The sequence below is a fragment of the Lates calcarifer genome, linkage group LG18, assembly GCF_001640805.2.
Source record: "Lates calcarifer isolate ASB-BC8 linkage group LG18, TLL_Latcal_v3, whole genome shotgun sequence".
Taxonomy (NCBI): Eukaryota; Metazoa; Chordata; class Actinopteri; family Centropomidae; genus Lates; species Lates calcarifer.
In genome coordinates this window covers 9,863,873-9,880,665 of record NC_066850.1, presented here as the reverse complement: position 1 = coordinate 9,880,665, position 16,793 = coordinate 9,863,873, and the positions used below count along the sequence as shown (strand labels likewise).

General features: G+C 40.6%; 1 protein-coding gene and 1 long non-coding RNA gene across 7 annotated transcripts in view; both read right to left on the bottom strand.

Moving 5' to 3' along the window:
* Window positions 1-1,481: 1,481 nt before the first annotated feature.
* On the bottom strand, window positions 1,482-4,229 carry LOC127143532 (uncharacterized). The gene is made up of 4 exons (XR_007815048.1): window positions 4,139-4,229; window positions 3,174-3,631; window positions 2,496-2,902; window positions 1,482-1,997 (listed from the first exon to the last, which is right to left on the bottom strand). It is a non-coding gene; the product is annotated as an uncharacterized LOC127143532 (long non-coding RNA).
* A 2,281-nt stretch (window positions 4,230-6,510) lies between these two features.
* The window catches only part of ppfia2 (PTPRF interacting protein alpha 2), a 148,386-nt gene continuing 138,103 nt past the window's right edge, over window positions 6,511-16,793 (bottom strand). For 2 of the 6 annotated variants that reach the window (XM_018680892.2, XM_051077656.1), the window contains exons 23-31: window positions 15,272-15,334; window positions 14,013-14,045; window positions 13,710-13,885; window positions 13,499-13,596; window positions 13,207-13,382; window positions 12,558-12,626; window positions 11,948-12,104; window positions 9,581-9,672; window positions 6,511-7,882 (exon numbers count right to left, since the gene is read on the bottom strand). In XM_018680892.2, coding sequence (XP_018536408.1) covers window positions 9,614-9,672; window positions 11,948-12,104; window positions 12,558-12,626; window positions 13,207-13,382; window positions 13,499-13,596; window positions 13,710-13,885; window positions 14,013-14,045; window positions 15,272-15,334 — 831 coding nt within the window. In that variant the 3' untranslated portion in view covers window positions 6,511-7,882; window positions 9,581-9,613. Of the gene's footprint in view, window positions 7,883-9,580; window positions 9,673-11,625; window positions 11,683-11,947; window positions 12,105-12,557; window positions 12,627-13,206; window positions 13,383-13,498; window positions 13,597-13,709; window positions 13,886-14,012; window positions 14,046-15,271; window positions 15,433-16,793 lie in introns of those variants that run through there. The other 4 variants (XM_018680889.2, XM_051077658.1, XM_051077659.1 and 1 more) reach the window with 4 other exon arrangements.

Genomic DNA, 16,793 nt, shown 5'->3' with positions numbered 1-16,793 from the left:
TTTTTTGGACCATTTTTCATGCCTTACTATACTATGACATTTTTTTGTTTTTGACCTATTTTTTTTTTTTTTTTGACCTTACTATACTATGACTTTTTTGACCATTTTTTTGTTATTCTATTTTTTTTTTTTTTTTTTTTTTTTTTTTTTTTTTTTTTTTTTTTTTTTTTTTTTTTTTTTTTTTTTCTATGATTTTTTCATTTTTCATGCCTTACTATACTATGACATTTTTTGGTGGTTTTTGACCCCTTACTATACTATGACTTTTTTGACCATTTTTCATGCCTTACTATACTATGACATTTTTTGACCATTTTTCATGCCTTACTATACTATGACATTTTTTTGGTGGTTTTTGACCCCTTACTATACTATGACTTTTTTTGACCATTTTTCATGCCTTACTATACTATGACATTTTTTGGTGGTTTTTGACCCCTTACTATACTATGACATTTTTTGACCATTTTTGACAACATACTATACTATGACTTTTTTGGACCATTTTTCATGCCTTACTATACTATGACTTTTTTGGACCATTTTTCATGCCTTACTATACTATGACATTTTTTGGTGGTTTTTGACCCCTTACTATACTATGACCTTTTTTGGTGGTTTTTGACCCCTTGTTATACTATGACTTTTTTGGTGGTTTTTGATCCATTACTATACTATGACAGTTTTTGACCATTTTTCATGCCTTACTATACTGTGACATTTTTGGCCATTTTGTATGCCTTACTATACTTATTATAATTTTTTTAATGGTTTCTGACACTTTACTATCCTATGACATTTTTGATGCGTTATTTTGGATTACTATTACCTCTGCACTGCATTTATATTACAGATTACGTTTACTGTTACCTCTAATATCAGATTACTTTCCCCATTACATATTACTTCTCAAATTACTTACTATCTCTAAATTTACATAATAACTTTCACTGTTGCAAATTACATCAATTAACAAGAGTATTTTGACTATTAGATTTTACTTCTGATAATGCTAATTACTTCTACGTTACTTCTATTAGTACAGATCGCCTATACATTATTTTTATATGGTAGATTACTTCTATTATTACACATTTCTGATATATTGAATACTGAACATAAACAATGTCAGTGCTCTGTGTTTGACAGTTGATGTAAAGCTGTGAATTACCTTGTTTCTGAAATCATGGACAATGTTTCTGCCATCGTGGACAATGTCTCTGCAATCGTGGACAACGTCTCTGCGATCTTAAACGATGACGTTGATGAAGTAGTGACACCTGGAGGGAATTAAAGACAAACATACAAAGCAAAATGATCAGTACACTACTACCTATTCCTCATCCACAGTTTAACCATGAAAACAATATTCAACATTACGGCTGAACCATAACATTTAACAAAACATGTTTATGCCTTACTATACCATTTTACTTCTTATAATGCAAATTACTTTTACTTTTTTATTAATACAGATTACTTATATATTATTTTTATATTTCAGATTACTTTTATTATTTATATTATACACTTTTCTGATATACTGAATATTGAACATATTGGACAGTTGATGTAAAGCTGTTTGTGAATTACCTGGAGGCCTCAGTCCTGGTACAAAGACTCTGTGATCGCGGACAATGTCTCTGAGATTATGGACAAAGTCTCTGTGATCATGGACAATGACTTTGTGATAGTGGACGATGTCTCTGAGATCATAGACGGTGCCTCTGTAATCATCAACAATGTCTCCATGATCGCGGGCAGTGCCGTCAAATCGGTGACCCCCGTCTCCGCCGATTCTATCGCAAGGTCTCTACGAAGCATGGGACAATGTCTCTGATCACGGACAACGTCTCTCTCATCTTTGACAAGGTCTCTGCAATCATGGACAATGTCTCTGATCGTGGACGATGTCTCCCTCATCCTCAACAGTGTCTCTCCGATCATGGACGAAGTCTCTGCGATCGTGGACGATGTTGTGGACAAAGTGGTGTCACCTGGAGGAAATCAAAGAGAAATATACAAAGGAAAATGATCAATACACTACTACCTATTCCTTATCAACAGCTTAACCATGAAAACACAGATCAATATTCAACATTACAGCTGAACCAGAACGTTTGATGGCTTTACATGCCTTACTATGCCATGACATTTTAGTATAGTAAGAAACATATCATGGCCTTTTTTAATTATATGTTTAACGACATACTATTGTACTTTAATGACATACTATTGTCTATACTATGCTTTGACCTTTTTTATGCCTTACAAACTATATCTAGTAATAGATTACATTGACTATTACATCTTACTTCTGATATTACTCATTACTTTTACATTTCTTCTATTTAATATGTATTACTTATACATTATTTTTATATTGCAGATTACTTCTATCATTACACTTTTCTGATATACTGAAAACTCAACAGAAACAATTTAATGTCAATGAGCTGTCTTGGACAGTTGATGTAAAGCTGTTTGTGAATTACCTGGAGGCCTCAGTCCTGGTACAAAGACTCTCTGTGATCGCGGACAATGTCTCTGAGATTATGGACAAAGTCTCTGTCGATCATGGACAATGACTTAGTGATCGTGGACGATGTCTCTGAGATCATAGACGGTGCCTCTGTGATCATTGACAATGTCTCCATGATCGCGGGCAGTGCCGTCAAATCGGTGACCCCCGTCTCCGCCGATTCTATCGCAAGGTCTCTACGAAGCATGGGACAATGTCTCTGATCACGGACAACGTCTCTCTCATCTTTGACAAGGTCTCTGCAATCATGGACAATGTCTCTGATCGTGGACGATGTCTCCCTCATCCTCAACAATGTCTCTCCGATCATGGACGAAGTCTCTGCGATTGTGGATGATCCTGTGGATGAAGTGGTGACACCTGGAGGAAATCAAAGAGAAAAATACAAAGAAAAATGATCAATACACTACTACCTATTCGTTATCAACAGTTTAAGCATGAAAACACAGATCAATATTCAACATTACAGCTGAACCAGAACATTTAACATTTTCTGACCATTTCTGACTCTTTACTGTACTATGACATTTTCTAATGCCTTGTTATACTATGACATTTTTTGAACATTTTTGATGCCTTACTAAACAGTGCTCTGTGTTGGACAGTTGATGTAAAGTTGTTTGTGAATTACCTGGAGGCCTCTGTCTTGGTCTGAAAGAACTTCTTCTTTGTACGAACACTCTGTGATCTTGGACTACATCCCTGTGATCGCGGACAATGTCTCTGAGATTATGGACAAAGTCTCTGTGATCATGGACAATGACTTTGTGATAGTGGACGATGTCTCTGAGATCATAGACGGTGCCTCTGTAATCATCGACAATGTCTCCATGATCGCGGGCAGTGCCGTCAAATCGGTGACCCCCGTCTCCGCCGATTCTATCGCAAGGTCTCTACGAAGCATGGGACAATGTCTCTGATCACGGACAACGTCTCTCTCATCTTTGACAAGGTCTCTGCAATCATGGACAATGTCTCTGATCGTGGACGATGTCTCCCTCATCCTCAACAATGTCTCTCCGATCATGGACGAAGTCTCTGCGATCGTGGACGATGTTGTGGACGATGTTGTGGACAAAGTGGTGTCACCTGGAGGAAATCAAAGAGAAATATACAAAGGAAAATGATCAATACACTACTACCTATTCCTTATCAACAGTTTACCCATGAAAACACAGATCAATATTCAACATTATAGCTGAACCAGAACGTTTGATGGCTTTACATGCCTTACTATGCCATGACATTTGAGTAGAGTAAGAAACATATCATGGCCTTTTTTAATTATATGTTTAACGACATACTATTGTACTTTAATGACATACTATTGTCTATACTATGCTTTGACCTTTTTTGACATTTTTATGCCTTACAAACTATATCTAGTAATAGATTACATTGACTATTACATCTTACTTCTGATATTGCTCATTAGTTTTACATTTCTTCTATTTAATATGTATTACTTATACATTATTTTTATATTGCAGATTACTTCTATCATTACACTTTTCTGATATACCGAAAACTCAACAGAAACAATTTAATGTCAATGATCTGTCTTGGACAGTTGATGTAAAGCTGTTTGTGAATTACCTGGAGGCCTCAGTCCTGGTCTGAAAGAACTTCTTCAGTGTACAAAGACTCTCTGTGATCGCGGACAATGTCTCTGAGATTATGGACAAAGTCTCTGCTGATCATGGACAATGACTTAGTGATACGTGGACGATGTCTCTGAGATCATAGACGGTGCCTCTGTGATCATCGACAATGTCTCCATGATCGCGGGCAGTGCCGTCAAATCGGTGACCCCCGTCTCCGCCGATTCTATCGCAAGGTCTCTACGAAGCATGGGACAATGTCTCTGATCACGGACAACGTCTCTCTCATCTTTGACAAGGTCTCTGCAATCATGGACAATGTCTCTGATCGTGGACGATGTCTCCCTCATCCTCAACAATGTCTCTCCGATCATGGATCGAAGTCTCTGCGATTGTGGATGATCCTGTGGATGAAGTGGTGACACCTGGAGGAAATCAAAGAGAAAAATACAAAGAAAAATGATCAATACACTACTACCTATTCATTATCAACAGTTTAAGCATGAAAACACAGATCAATATTCAACATTACAGCTGAACCAGAACATTTAACATTTTCTGACCATTTCTGACTCCTTACTGTACTATGACATTTTCTAATGCCTTGTTATACTATGACATTTTTTGAACATTTTTGATGCCTTACTAAACAGTGCTCTGTGTTGGACAGTTGATGTAAAGTTGTTTGTGAATTACCTGGAGGCCTCTGTCTTGGTCTGAAAGAACTTCTTCTTTGTACGAACACTCTGTGATCTTGGACTACATCCCTGTGATCGCGGACAATGTCTCTGAGATTATGGACAAAGTCTCTGTGATCATGGACAATGACTTTGTGATAGTGGACGATGTCTCTGAGATCATAGACGGTGCCTCTGTAATCATCGACAATGTCTCCATGATCGCGGGCAGTGCCGTCAAATCGGTGACCCCCGTCTCCGCCGATTCTATCGCAAGGTCTCTACGAAGCATGGGACAATGTCTCTGATCACGGACAACGTCTCTCTCATCTTTGACAAAGGTCTCTGCGATCATGGACAATGTCTCTGATCATGGACGAATGTCTCCCTCATCCTCAACAATGTCTCTCCGATCATGGACTGAAGTCTCTGCGATCGTGGACGATGTTGTGGACAAAGTGGTGTCACCTGGAGGAAAATCAAAGAGAAATATACAAAGGAAAATGATCAATACACTACTACCTATTCCTTATCAACAGCTTAACCATGAAAACACAGATAAATACGCTATACTATGACATTTTTGATGTCTTACTATAACGTGACATTTCTCCTTCCCTTTTGGATTTAGACTTTACTGTTTTCTGTACTTGGACATTGTATTTGAACAAATTCTTCCTACAGAATTAATAATATCGACTTCAAACTCAGTCAGTACACTGTTAATGCCTTTATGATTAAAACTAATCAAAAGCCTGGGTTTTCGTCAAAGGGAGTGGCCGTGGCGGCACCTAAAATTTGCTGTTAATACTGAGACCCAGGTATAAAGCAGCCAGGCACAGACGCAATATAACACAGAATGACCACATACAAAACAATGACAACAACGTGACACGCCGCTATAAACGGAGTTAAAATGACCAAGACGAAATACAAAGTTACAAAGAGAAGCAAGATGATGTCTTAAAGTCACCAAACAATTACGACAGGAATTTAAACGGACTATCAACAGCTCCTTGTCCGTCCACGTTGGGGGTCCACAAACTCATGTCAAGAACGCCTCATTCACGAAAACACAAACACACTCTTACCCACGCAATGAAAACGACTGAAAATGGAAATAAGATCTAAATAAGTCACTGAAAGAGAAGGCTAATGCTAACGCTCGCCGCTAACGAACATGCTAACACTAGCCACTAGCTAGTTAACTCCTTAGCCTTACCTTCAGCACCCAGCCTCACTCGTGTTCAACAAAAATTAGCTTCAAAGCTTCTATTAGCATCCTTAGGTTCATGAATGTATCATAATACAGCGTTTTTCGGTTGGTTTCTTGCTCTTCCCTCAACAACTTATGGTATTCGATAAAAGTCTTTCATCGTAACACCCGTGAAACGCAAACCGTAGGGCAGCCATTCCCGCTAGTGGATCACTCCCTGCCTTCCGGTCGCATTTCGCTGACGTCATACGCAAACACCAGTGATTTGGATTCTGTCCAATCACAAATAAGAAGTGTTGCTCCACCCTTTGCGCAATCTGAAATCTTGCTATTTTTTATGAGGTTTTTCTTTTGTGAAATGTACCTCTTATATGGAGGTTTTTCTTACAGATGTAAATACAAGGTTTCCTTGGAACCTCACTATAAAATCACCGTCATGAACGACTGTTTTCAAAGGCATCAGAGGCAGGCAGAAAAAGCTAAGGACTACTCATTCACTGACAGTTTTTTTTTTATTGACAATGAAAATTTGTTTGCTCACCACTTAGTTTTGACCAAAGTACAAGAAGTAATAAATAAAAAAAATGGACACAAAATAAAATGATTTGTTGTTCGTGCAAATTGAAGATGTAAAAACAAATTAAAAGCGTAAGACTTGTTTTGAGTCATCCATCAGAAATAACTAAAAGACAGATAACAGGGCTGTACAGTAGGTTACCCTGGAAACTCTGACAGAAACAAAGAGTTAACAGTTACACCAATGTAAGTCACAGCAAGAAACAGGTTTTTGTCATTAAAAGTCACCTCAACACTTCAACATAGTCATATACACTCTACGCACACTATGAGCTAAAGCAGTCTGTCTTTCAGTTATTTCCTCTGTTCTGTTAACGTGGTGTCTGAAGGATGGGGGAGAAGGCCAGCTCGGCTGAGTGTGTTTTTGTCCTTTGTGTTAATGTATCGCCTGACAAAACATACAGTACAACGAGTGACAGGTTCTACGAATGACCTCCTGCTTCTTTTTTTTTGTTCTCTGAGAGGAAGTTTTGTGCAACTTCGGAGAGCAACAGCATCTCTTTGTTTTGTCCTTGGCTACTAAATAGTCCGTTGAGTTGATGCGGTTGTATCAAAGTGCTTGTCATGTCGTTCCAGTGCGTCGACGTGTCCTCTTAAAACGCTCCTTTTATGACAGCGAGTCCATAAGAAAGGATAATGAAGCTTGTTGGTGCCAGAAACAGGGCTCAAAGTGGCTTTTGTTCACCACTAGAGGGCAGGTTTTCACACAACATCCAGAGTCTCTTCCTCTCTCTATGGTGCAGCACAGGTTCATCATCATCATCATCATCATCATCAGCACAATGAAAAAATAAAACCATATGTACAAAATGATCTAGGTGGGGCCAGGGTAATATGGAGACAGTTTAAAGAGCAGCATATATTAATCTATGGTCCACTAAATGAGGTGGCAGGGACATTTTTTTTGCACAAACTCTGAATATCTTTTTTTATACATAGATGTGTGTATATATTAAAAAACGGCATATTTATATTAATTTACAGATAACCTACACATTTCCTGTAGAAGAAATACACAGTACGTTATGCTTCGACAAGTTACTGTACATGTAAAAGGTAGAAATGGTGACAACGGGGCAGCCTGCAGGACAGTTTAGCACCGGCATCTGGTGCCTACATTACAGAGAGGGGGGGTGGGGGGTGGAGCGAGGGGGGGGTGTCAGAGAGGAGAGCAGGGCTTCTTGGCAGTGCGTGTCATCAGAATGGTTTGTTCCTCGGCAGGTTGGCCCGTCCAGCAGCTCTGCTAGTACATCTCTATTCAGAACTGTACCTGAAAGGAAACACAGTGACCAGGTTTTAATGAGAGGCTTGAAAACTTCACTGACAGTGAGATTTTAAAAGAAAAAAGCTGGAAATGCTAAGACTGTAATTTCAACTGTGACTGAGTCAGCTTAATGCCGTGTGGGTTGTAGCTCATTATGACTTGTAGCCAAAGGTAGGTGACTTTGTAAACCTGTAGCAGCAGCTTTTGAACTAATCGTTCATGCAGCTGTATTGTTCAACAATATGACATACATAGGAGCACTGCATATTGAGTATTTTTGCATAGATTACTGCTTTCCCAATATGCATCCAGAGCAATTTCACAGAACTAGAATTGTGATTTTTAAAGTATTCACACATACTATGTGAATTTTTGCAAACCTAACATTTAACTTTAACTGCTGAGTCTGAAATGAGGGAAGGCAGAGGGTCGCAGAGGTGTTTTTTTTCTTTTGCCTTTATGCAAATCTTCTTCTGTATGTATTTTGGTGGCAACTGCTTGCGACAGTCGAAAAACAGAAATACTGTCAGCAACTGAGAATAAGAAAGTGATACTGCGTGCAGCAAATAGTTCAACAGAATCTTTTTTTTTTTTGTGCACATGCACTGTACCAGAATCTAACCCTTTGCTCTCACTGAACTCTGCAGTGTGTTCTGTCTTTTGTTTTACTGAGTGGGAGTGAGACAGAATCAAACCCCCTGTGCTCGGCTCTTTACTTCCCTTTATCTCTCCCTTTAGCTCTTTTTATTTATTTTCCTCACACTCTTCTCTTAAATGATCACGCTGCAGTCACTGCATCTTATCATTCACTCTGTTGTGACTCTAATTTTGGCACTTGTTTCATTCCACCTTGTACTGATGCTGGTATAGGACTGAAGTTTTGTTGCCTGTGGTACTCACTGCAGTCAGACGCCTAAACCAGCAAACACAGATGTACTGATGGCAGCAGGTGTTATTGTGTGAGACTATACTGTTAAATGTTTAAGAGGTTTAGGAGCTGTGTTTGGTGTGGGAGGCAGAGAGGTACCAACTAAATGCAGTTAGGCTGATCAATATATACTGTATGTAAATGCAGTTTACATTTCTTTGTCACACCCAAAGTTAAACTGAAACTTCTCTTTGCAGTCTGGCTGCCACTTAAATTGCAAGGGAATTTCACTACAATGCAGATGCAGAGAGACAAAGCAAATACTCAAATCAAAGCAAATACTTATTAGAAATGACACTTTCTCATTGCACCTGGCAGAACAAAGAAAACAGTTGGAAAGAAAACTAGGGCAGGCTCACTTTGTAATCTGTGGAATTTGGATAACTCACAATCACAACACCTATTTTTAGGAGCTTTGGACTATCATAATCATGTAAATGAACTTTGTTAATTAATCTCTGTTAAAGATACAGCAGATCTAATTTATTTGAAGCAGATTTCTAAAGCTTCGACCATGAGTGACTCATCTTTTTTGGATGGACTTTAAAGAGGAGACATCAGTATGAGACCGCGCCTTGCTGCTAGCGCCGCCGTCTCCTATCACCTTATCACAGCTACCTGGCAAAAACACAGCAGTGACTCGCCAAGCCGGTGAGGCAAACACGCTTATCTTGGGAAACAATTGGCCCTCTTTGCTTTTATCCAATATCTGTTTTAAGTACTTCTGAAGAAAGCTGTGTATTTGACAGAGCGAGAGTCTGTGTAATGTTACATACAGCGTACAGTTTAAGGTCCCTCTCTTCCTCCTCTCAGCAGGAGTAGGTTCTCACCGTGGAGCTGTCCAGCCGCTGCACTGCTGAGGGTCCGACTGTAGGGGGAGACAGCGAGAGGGAGAGATCTGTCAGTCTGAATACTGAGGCTCCTGCCACATCAGATGGACCCAGAGTGAGAAGGAAACCTTCCTCCACTTGGTTACCACCCCAAACAAGTGCTACAAGATGAGACGTCCTCAACGGTATGGAGTGAGATCACACGCAAAACACTTCTTCCACACAACAAGAGATTAGTTGTAGTGTCACCCTCGGAAGAGAAAACCATGGATCACACACTCAAAGGAAGGTTTAGTTTTGAGTGGACACCACCAGCGACAGGATTTGAGTGTACTGTGGACGTCACAGACCGGGGAGCACAGAGAGCAGAGACAGAGGAACACAGGGAAGGCTGTTTGAGTGTCACTGGGAACACTTTGTTAGAGGAGAACACTGGCTCAGATCAGTGCAGTCGGATAATTTCCAGTCACGTATCACAACTTGTGTTGCGTAATTTGTAAAGGCACAGTTGCTAATACATTCTGCATCCATTTAAAAAGATGAATTCAGTTTATTTCAGCTTGGGTCTTGAGTTTGACAGCAGCAGAAGACAAAATGATCACAATTCAAGATCTCTTTACTCACTTGTTCTGGAGCTTTTGTCCATGTCCTCTGGTCTTTATCAGCACATTCAGTTTAGTGTTCAAACTTTCCATGATTCTTGTCCATCCATGTTGATAAAAAAAAAAATAAAGTCAAGCTTGACAGTTCAGTATTGACATGGAAAGTTTCAACATCTACACTGCAATGACAATGAGAAACCTCCACCTACTGATGAAGTCTGTCTGATTTTGACAATCAAAAGCTCCTGAACAAGTGAGTGAGTGGACCTTGACTTTACATTGTTTTGTAAAAGTGGGACTTATTTTTGTAGTTGTGGTCATTTGAGTTCATCCAGTTAATGTCAGAGATCTGGGAATGAGGCGACAGTGGTAGACAAAGGTTAGACAATCGTACAGGTTTTAAACACATCCTATTTGGAGGAGGAAACTAAGGCAGTTGATGAAATTTGTTTCCAAATTGACAGGCTGTAAACATCCAGGTAGGAGTCTTGCAGACACTGAGTGCTCTCACTTTTAGTTTTACCTCCAAATGAAGTGGTTTAGATAACCTGGCCGAACTCTCGTCTTGTTTACATCCTGTTTGATTATCTGACTGCTCCATTTTCTTGCCCTGTCAGTTGCTGTGTCCTCAGATCTCAGCAGTTACTTTGAGCACATTGTTAGGATAAATTCAAATGACAGCCAAAACTACAAACATAAGAACTAAGTTGTGATAACCTGGAATTATCCTTTAACGAAAGCCTGTTTCAGCCAGCGTCCTCTTTTAACCGCAGGGGAATGACGAACGACGCAAACTGTCAGTTTGAGCTCTTGAAACATCCAACACATTACCTATGTAAACTTCCTGATTCAGGCCAACTTACATAGCACCGCTCAGCCACCTTTTGTTTTGCTGCTTTATTTCTGTAACTTCAAGGGTTACACCAGCAAGCATGGGACCTAATCCATAACTTGACCCCCTAGCTTTTACCACCAGGGCGACATAACTATATTTTGCAACTCTGCAAAACAACACCCTTGGAGTTGGATATTAGAGAGATTGAAGAGTAACTGGGGTCATTCTGTGTCAAATCAGATGAGGATGTTGCAGTACCGTCTCAGATTTTGTTCAGTTTGTCTATATAAATGACCCATTGATGAGATAGACGAGGCTTGAACAAAATCTGAGACGGTGCTGCGGCCACTTTCCTGGATTCTGTCTGATTAGACACAGTAAGACCCAGAGAGAAAGAGAGAAGAAAGGTGAGGGTGAGAGATCCACAAAGAAAAGGAGAGATACAGCAGGACAGTGGTTGGCAGAGACCATGTGAAGAGGAGGGAGTATATGTAGAATATTAATAATACACGCAGGGCCAACAAGCCCAGAACCTTTACTGGGGAATATCTGACCTTGATACCAATCCAAATACATGTCGTCAGGACTGTCATCCAGCGCCTCATAGAGGACTGCAGAGCAGCCGTCACAGAGTCAGAGAGAACAAGAAACAGTGGTCACAAAACAGCAAGGAGCAGCGACTGCTGCGCTCAGCTGTGGTGCTTTGATTTACCTGTGTACAGCTGGTGGACTTCACCTTTGTTATGGGGCTTTAACACAATTCATGTACAAGAAGACAGCACCAAGCCTTTACATATTGATGTGAGTGAAAAACAAAAACAAAATCTGCCTGTGGGTGTCTGAACTTTGAAACAAGGCGGAGAGGCAGGCACTCACCCTCAGGGGGCAGCCTCCGGGAATGACCGGATGTGGCGGTGAGACGGAAACCAGCAGGGAGTGTCTCTGCTGATCCGGGCATCATGCTGATGCCGTGAACGTCTCGGGGCGGGAACTGCCTCCTCCACGAAGGACCTCGGAAGTCCTTGTCGTCGCACTGATGGACAGAAAAACATCATTCACTCGCTTTCAGACATGTAAACCTTTATGTGACTAATATTGAGACACTTGGAAATCTGGGTCACTGTACAGTAAGGGAGCAAAACCAGATTTCATTTTGCATCTTTAACATGGGACAAGAATAATTTAGAGCTATTGTACCGGCTGGACGTGTAGAAAAAAGAATGTGCAGGCCCTCTAATCATGAACAGATCCATTGTAATCACATAAAAAAATCACTGCCTGAGACATTTAAATACATAATTTATACTTCCAGTGCACAGTGACAGTGTGAGCTAATAAATTATGTTTACCCATCTTTAACATTAATCAGGCTAATTTACATGTAATTGTTGCAAATACTCTGAAATGACTGAGGCTTTGTTTGTCCCGACACATCACCTCACAGTGGTGTGACGTCAGTATTGTGAGTGATCATCGCTGCTCTCACCTCATCCAGTCTCCTGTCAGTGCCCAGGGCCAACAGATTATTGTACTCTCGCTCCAGAATCTGACGTGCCTGAGGAATGGAAAATGAAAAAAGGAATAAAAAAACAAAAAACCCACATAATTTTCACAACACCAGCTATTTTTAGTGGCATGGTAACAGAGGCAGCTGACGCATTCCGTTATTCGCACTGCATATCCATTTTACTCGAGTATAGATGAGCAGCAAAGATTCATAGGGCAGCCTGCCAGGGTGACAGTTGGCAAATCTGCATGTTCTGATTTAGATTCCACCAGCTTTTGAAGGCTGATACCGACATACCTCTATTTTTGGACTGAAGGTGGTGACAGATGATATTTCTGCCCATATTCAGCACCTTTAAATTTAGCTATATCAATGCCAAGGGAAACTTCAAAAAATTCTGTGGAAAAATGGCTCCTTCACAATGAGGCTTTTCTATATTCACAATGGAAAACCTAGGAGTGGCATTTAGACACTTAATTTAGATCTTCTAATTTAGTCCTGCCAACAGACAGCCAAACTTTTACAGTGGGTAAATTCAAACAGTTTGCTTGCTGCCCTCCTGTCTGAGATGCTAAGAAAAATCTAGATATACTTGCTAAGACTCTGAGAAGAGATGGTGTTGGTGTACCTGAGTGTTTTGGGTGGGGATCTGGAGGAGCAGAGCCAGGCTGCTGTAGTCAAAGTTGTCATCCAGGGCGACCAGAGCACCGTGCACGCCGCTCTCTAGGAGGATGTTGGCGTAGTCCCTCAGGCCTATGCTCTGCACCCAGCGGATCACCCGCTCATTACTCCACACCAGCACATCTGCAGACGCAAGGATAAAAAAAAAAAAAAAACATTTTAGTCTTCATCTCAATCTCTTTTTACTCCTAATCTTTAAACATACTCATTTGGTTTGTTAGAATTTTGGGAAAACTTACCTCTCATTTCATGCTGGCTTTGCTCTCTGCGTCTCTCCAGTTCCTTCCTGTCATAGTTGAGCTTCTTCAGACACATGATTCCATACTGTAAACTTGTTCTGGTGTCAGAAAAGCACACATTCTTTTTTTTATCCATTCATTCAGCCAAAAAACATCCCTAACAGGAATCATTGCTGGGCCCAATGCAGTTGAGGCGAGGTGAGTTCAGTACCTGTGGAAGCTGTCCACCATTTTGAGGTGCACCCTCAGGTCCTTCTTAGTGAGGTGGTCCAACATGCGGGCATCCACCAGGCACTCCATGAAGTAGCTGCGGTACTGAGGTAGTCCTAGACTGGGCAGCCACTCGTTCCCTATCCACTCATGGTTCATGTCGCCGTAAGCTAGAGTCTGAAAAAAGACATCAGTCAGCACAGTTTGCTCTTCATTCAGAATCAAAAAACAGCTGATGTTTCCACATTTTCATATTGGCTGTCAGGTTTTATTTGTAATGTACAAGAGCAACACTGTTTCTCACCTGTGCCCAGCTCCCCTCTTCAGACTCTGACTTCTGATTAAAACACAAGGAAAAGAAAAATTATCCTTATGAGGGAAAAGTCATCTGAGTGTTCTGTGACAAATCCTGCAGCTGCATCCAAAATGTCCCTTAAAATACAACTGACTAAACCAAACTGATAACAGTACATGCTGAATTTAAGACCCAAATGTACAATTGTAAAATCAGAGATTTATTTGCTACACTCACAATCAATAGTGTCGAACATATATCCTGAAAAAATGTGTTTTTGTTCGGTTGTAGTGCTCCTATATTTCAGGAAAAGCCAGAAGAAGGAAGAAAGTTTCCTCTGCTACATTTTGACAAACCTTGAACTAACCACAAGCAGCTTTCAAGACACGGTAAAAGGCTTGTGGGAGTAACTGTCGAGCAAGTAAAAAGGAAAGAAAGCCCAGACCTAAATGGCATGTGAATTGGTCTCCAGGGGGACACTCTTACTCTCAGATGTGGCCTGTCCTGACAGTTTGGATTTACTTTGGAAATGGGTTACTAATGGGCTAAAATGCTGTCCTGAAAAATGGTACAAGATTAGCTTTTAGCTTTGTAGTTCCTGAAGCCAGACAGGAGTAGACTGACTTTGTGTTGCTGTGGGGAGAAGGTATTACTGTTTGAATGAATCCAGTCATTTATTCTACTAATTAAGACTCAGCATAATAATGATGAGTTTCTTACCTACATTTAATAAAGAAGATCCTGTTGGCTACAGGCCACAAATACTCACCCACCGCTTCTAATGGCCTGACAATGATGTAGCTGTTTAAACATCACATCTCTACAGGTTTGTTTTTATTTCTGCATGAGGTAAAAGCTTTTTTTTTTTTTTGCATTGAAATGCTGCATTTCACATGATCCAGCTTTTTCAGGCTGACTCACTGATTTTTAGAGATCTGGTGTTTGGTGAGTTTGTGACCTTCATGACCTTTCATAATGGAGATGAGCTGAGTCAAACCTTCACTGAGCCATCATCAGCGACAAAAGGATTGAGGCTGAATATAAACAGTCAGTATATCATTAAAGAACGGGCTCCTTCAACTAAATTCTTGCTTAAAATCAGTGTTGACGAGCAGGTTGGAGAATCGGGGAAGAGGTTAACCGACACATGCCTTCTCCATCAGTCACCACCTTGGTCTTGCTTCATTCAGTCCATTTGATATGCACTCTCACACACATGACTGATAGAGAAAGAGAGGGGTGGGGGTGAAGGACACAAGGGGACTGACCGTTTTGGAAGGGGCTGCCAGGGTCTCCATCTCCTCATGGGTCACCCATACATTGCCTGACGGCTACAAGGGGCAGAGCCCAAGAGACAGAGCAGCAGCAGGGTTGGTAGTAGAGGTCCAGTAGGAGGGGCAAGCAGTGTTAAAGAAGAAGAGCAGCACCACTGTAAGCCAATAGTGTTATAGCATCACAGTCAGATGATGAACTGCCCCCCAAACCCACTGGGGGTCAAAGGGCATGTACAGAGGACAAAAAAACAAAAAAACACAAAACAGCACAACACGGAAACAACCCAACTTTGGCATACATAACATGTAGAAATAACACAAATAACAAAAGACTGTTGCCATGCACAACAAGGAAGACTGAATAAATTAGTACCATGAACATCAACAGGCACATAAACACCACATTGCTCATCCCTCTCCATCTGTGTTCTACCAGTAAAGGGTTATTTCACTCAAATTACAGAAAAAGAAAACACTCCAGTGGTAGCAAGCCATACCATCACATTCATTTATAGCTGCGAATTAAGACATTTTATTTTTTAAATTATTGATTAATAGCCAATAATAATGCCTCTGAGCTGATGGCAGAAAATATCGAAAGTCTAACCGAACAAACGTCTAATAATTCTTGTACTCTGTATAATCTAGAGAAAGTACTGTCAGCAGTTTTATTAGGGACTGTTTCTTTTAGGGGTGGAGGCAAAACTCTCAAGACAGATATCTCAAAAACTTTCTACATGGCTGCAAAACACCAGAGGTAACTGCAAATATGATTTTTTGTGATTTGTGTGAATAACCCTTTAAATGCTTATTCTACCATAATTATAGTGTCATAGCAGCAGTGATTGTTTTGCAGTCACAGCAGCAGGTCAAGCTGTCATGACTCAGCTATGAACAGCACAAGGTGCAGCCATGGAGGCGGTGGTCCATTTAATCTCTGTTAAAGGCTCAGGACTCCCAGCAGTGGACCACTCCTTCACTTAATGTTTGAGTTGGGGAGGGGGTCCAGTTTTAATAGCGGAGGTAAAATGACCAATTCTCTCCCCTCTCTCAATTTTCTACACCCACATCCAACTGTGTTTATAAGGTCAGTTAACCCCCCTCTGTTAAGCACCTAAGGGGGGTTTTAAGTGTGACAACAGGCAGGAGGCCCGTCACAGTCGGAGGGTGGGGGGAGTCTGTGATCGGACGTGCTGGGTTGTGTGCTCTAAGATGAAAATTTCATGAGGTGTGGAAGTGGAGCCAAGTGGTAGAAGAGAGGGTGAGTTAAAGGGGGAACACAGGGGGAGGGTAAAAGAGTACCAGTGTAGTTATTTTACAACAGGAGAAGACAGAAAAAGTGCAAGAGCTTATGAGTTTTTACCACTGCATGCATATATAGTATGTTGTGTAAAGTCTTATGAAAAAAAAAAAACTTTAATAAATATTTTCAGCTAGCACACAACTTCTCATGTCTGTATGATGTATGGTCTGCACTGTTTGTGTACTTTCAGTATAAAGGCACATTAGTCTCTGC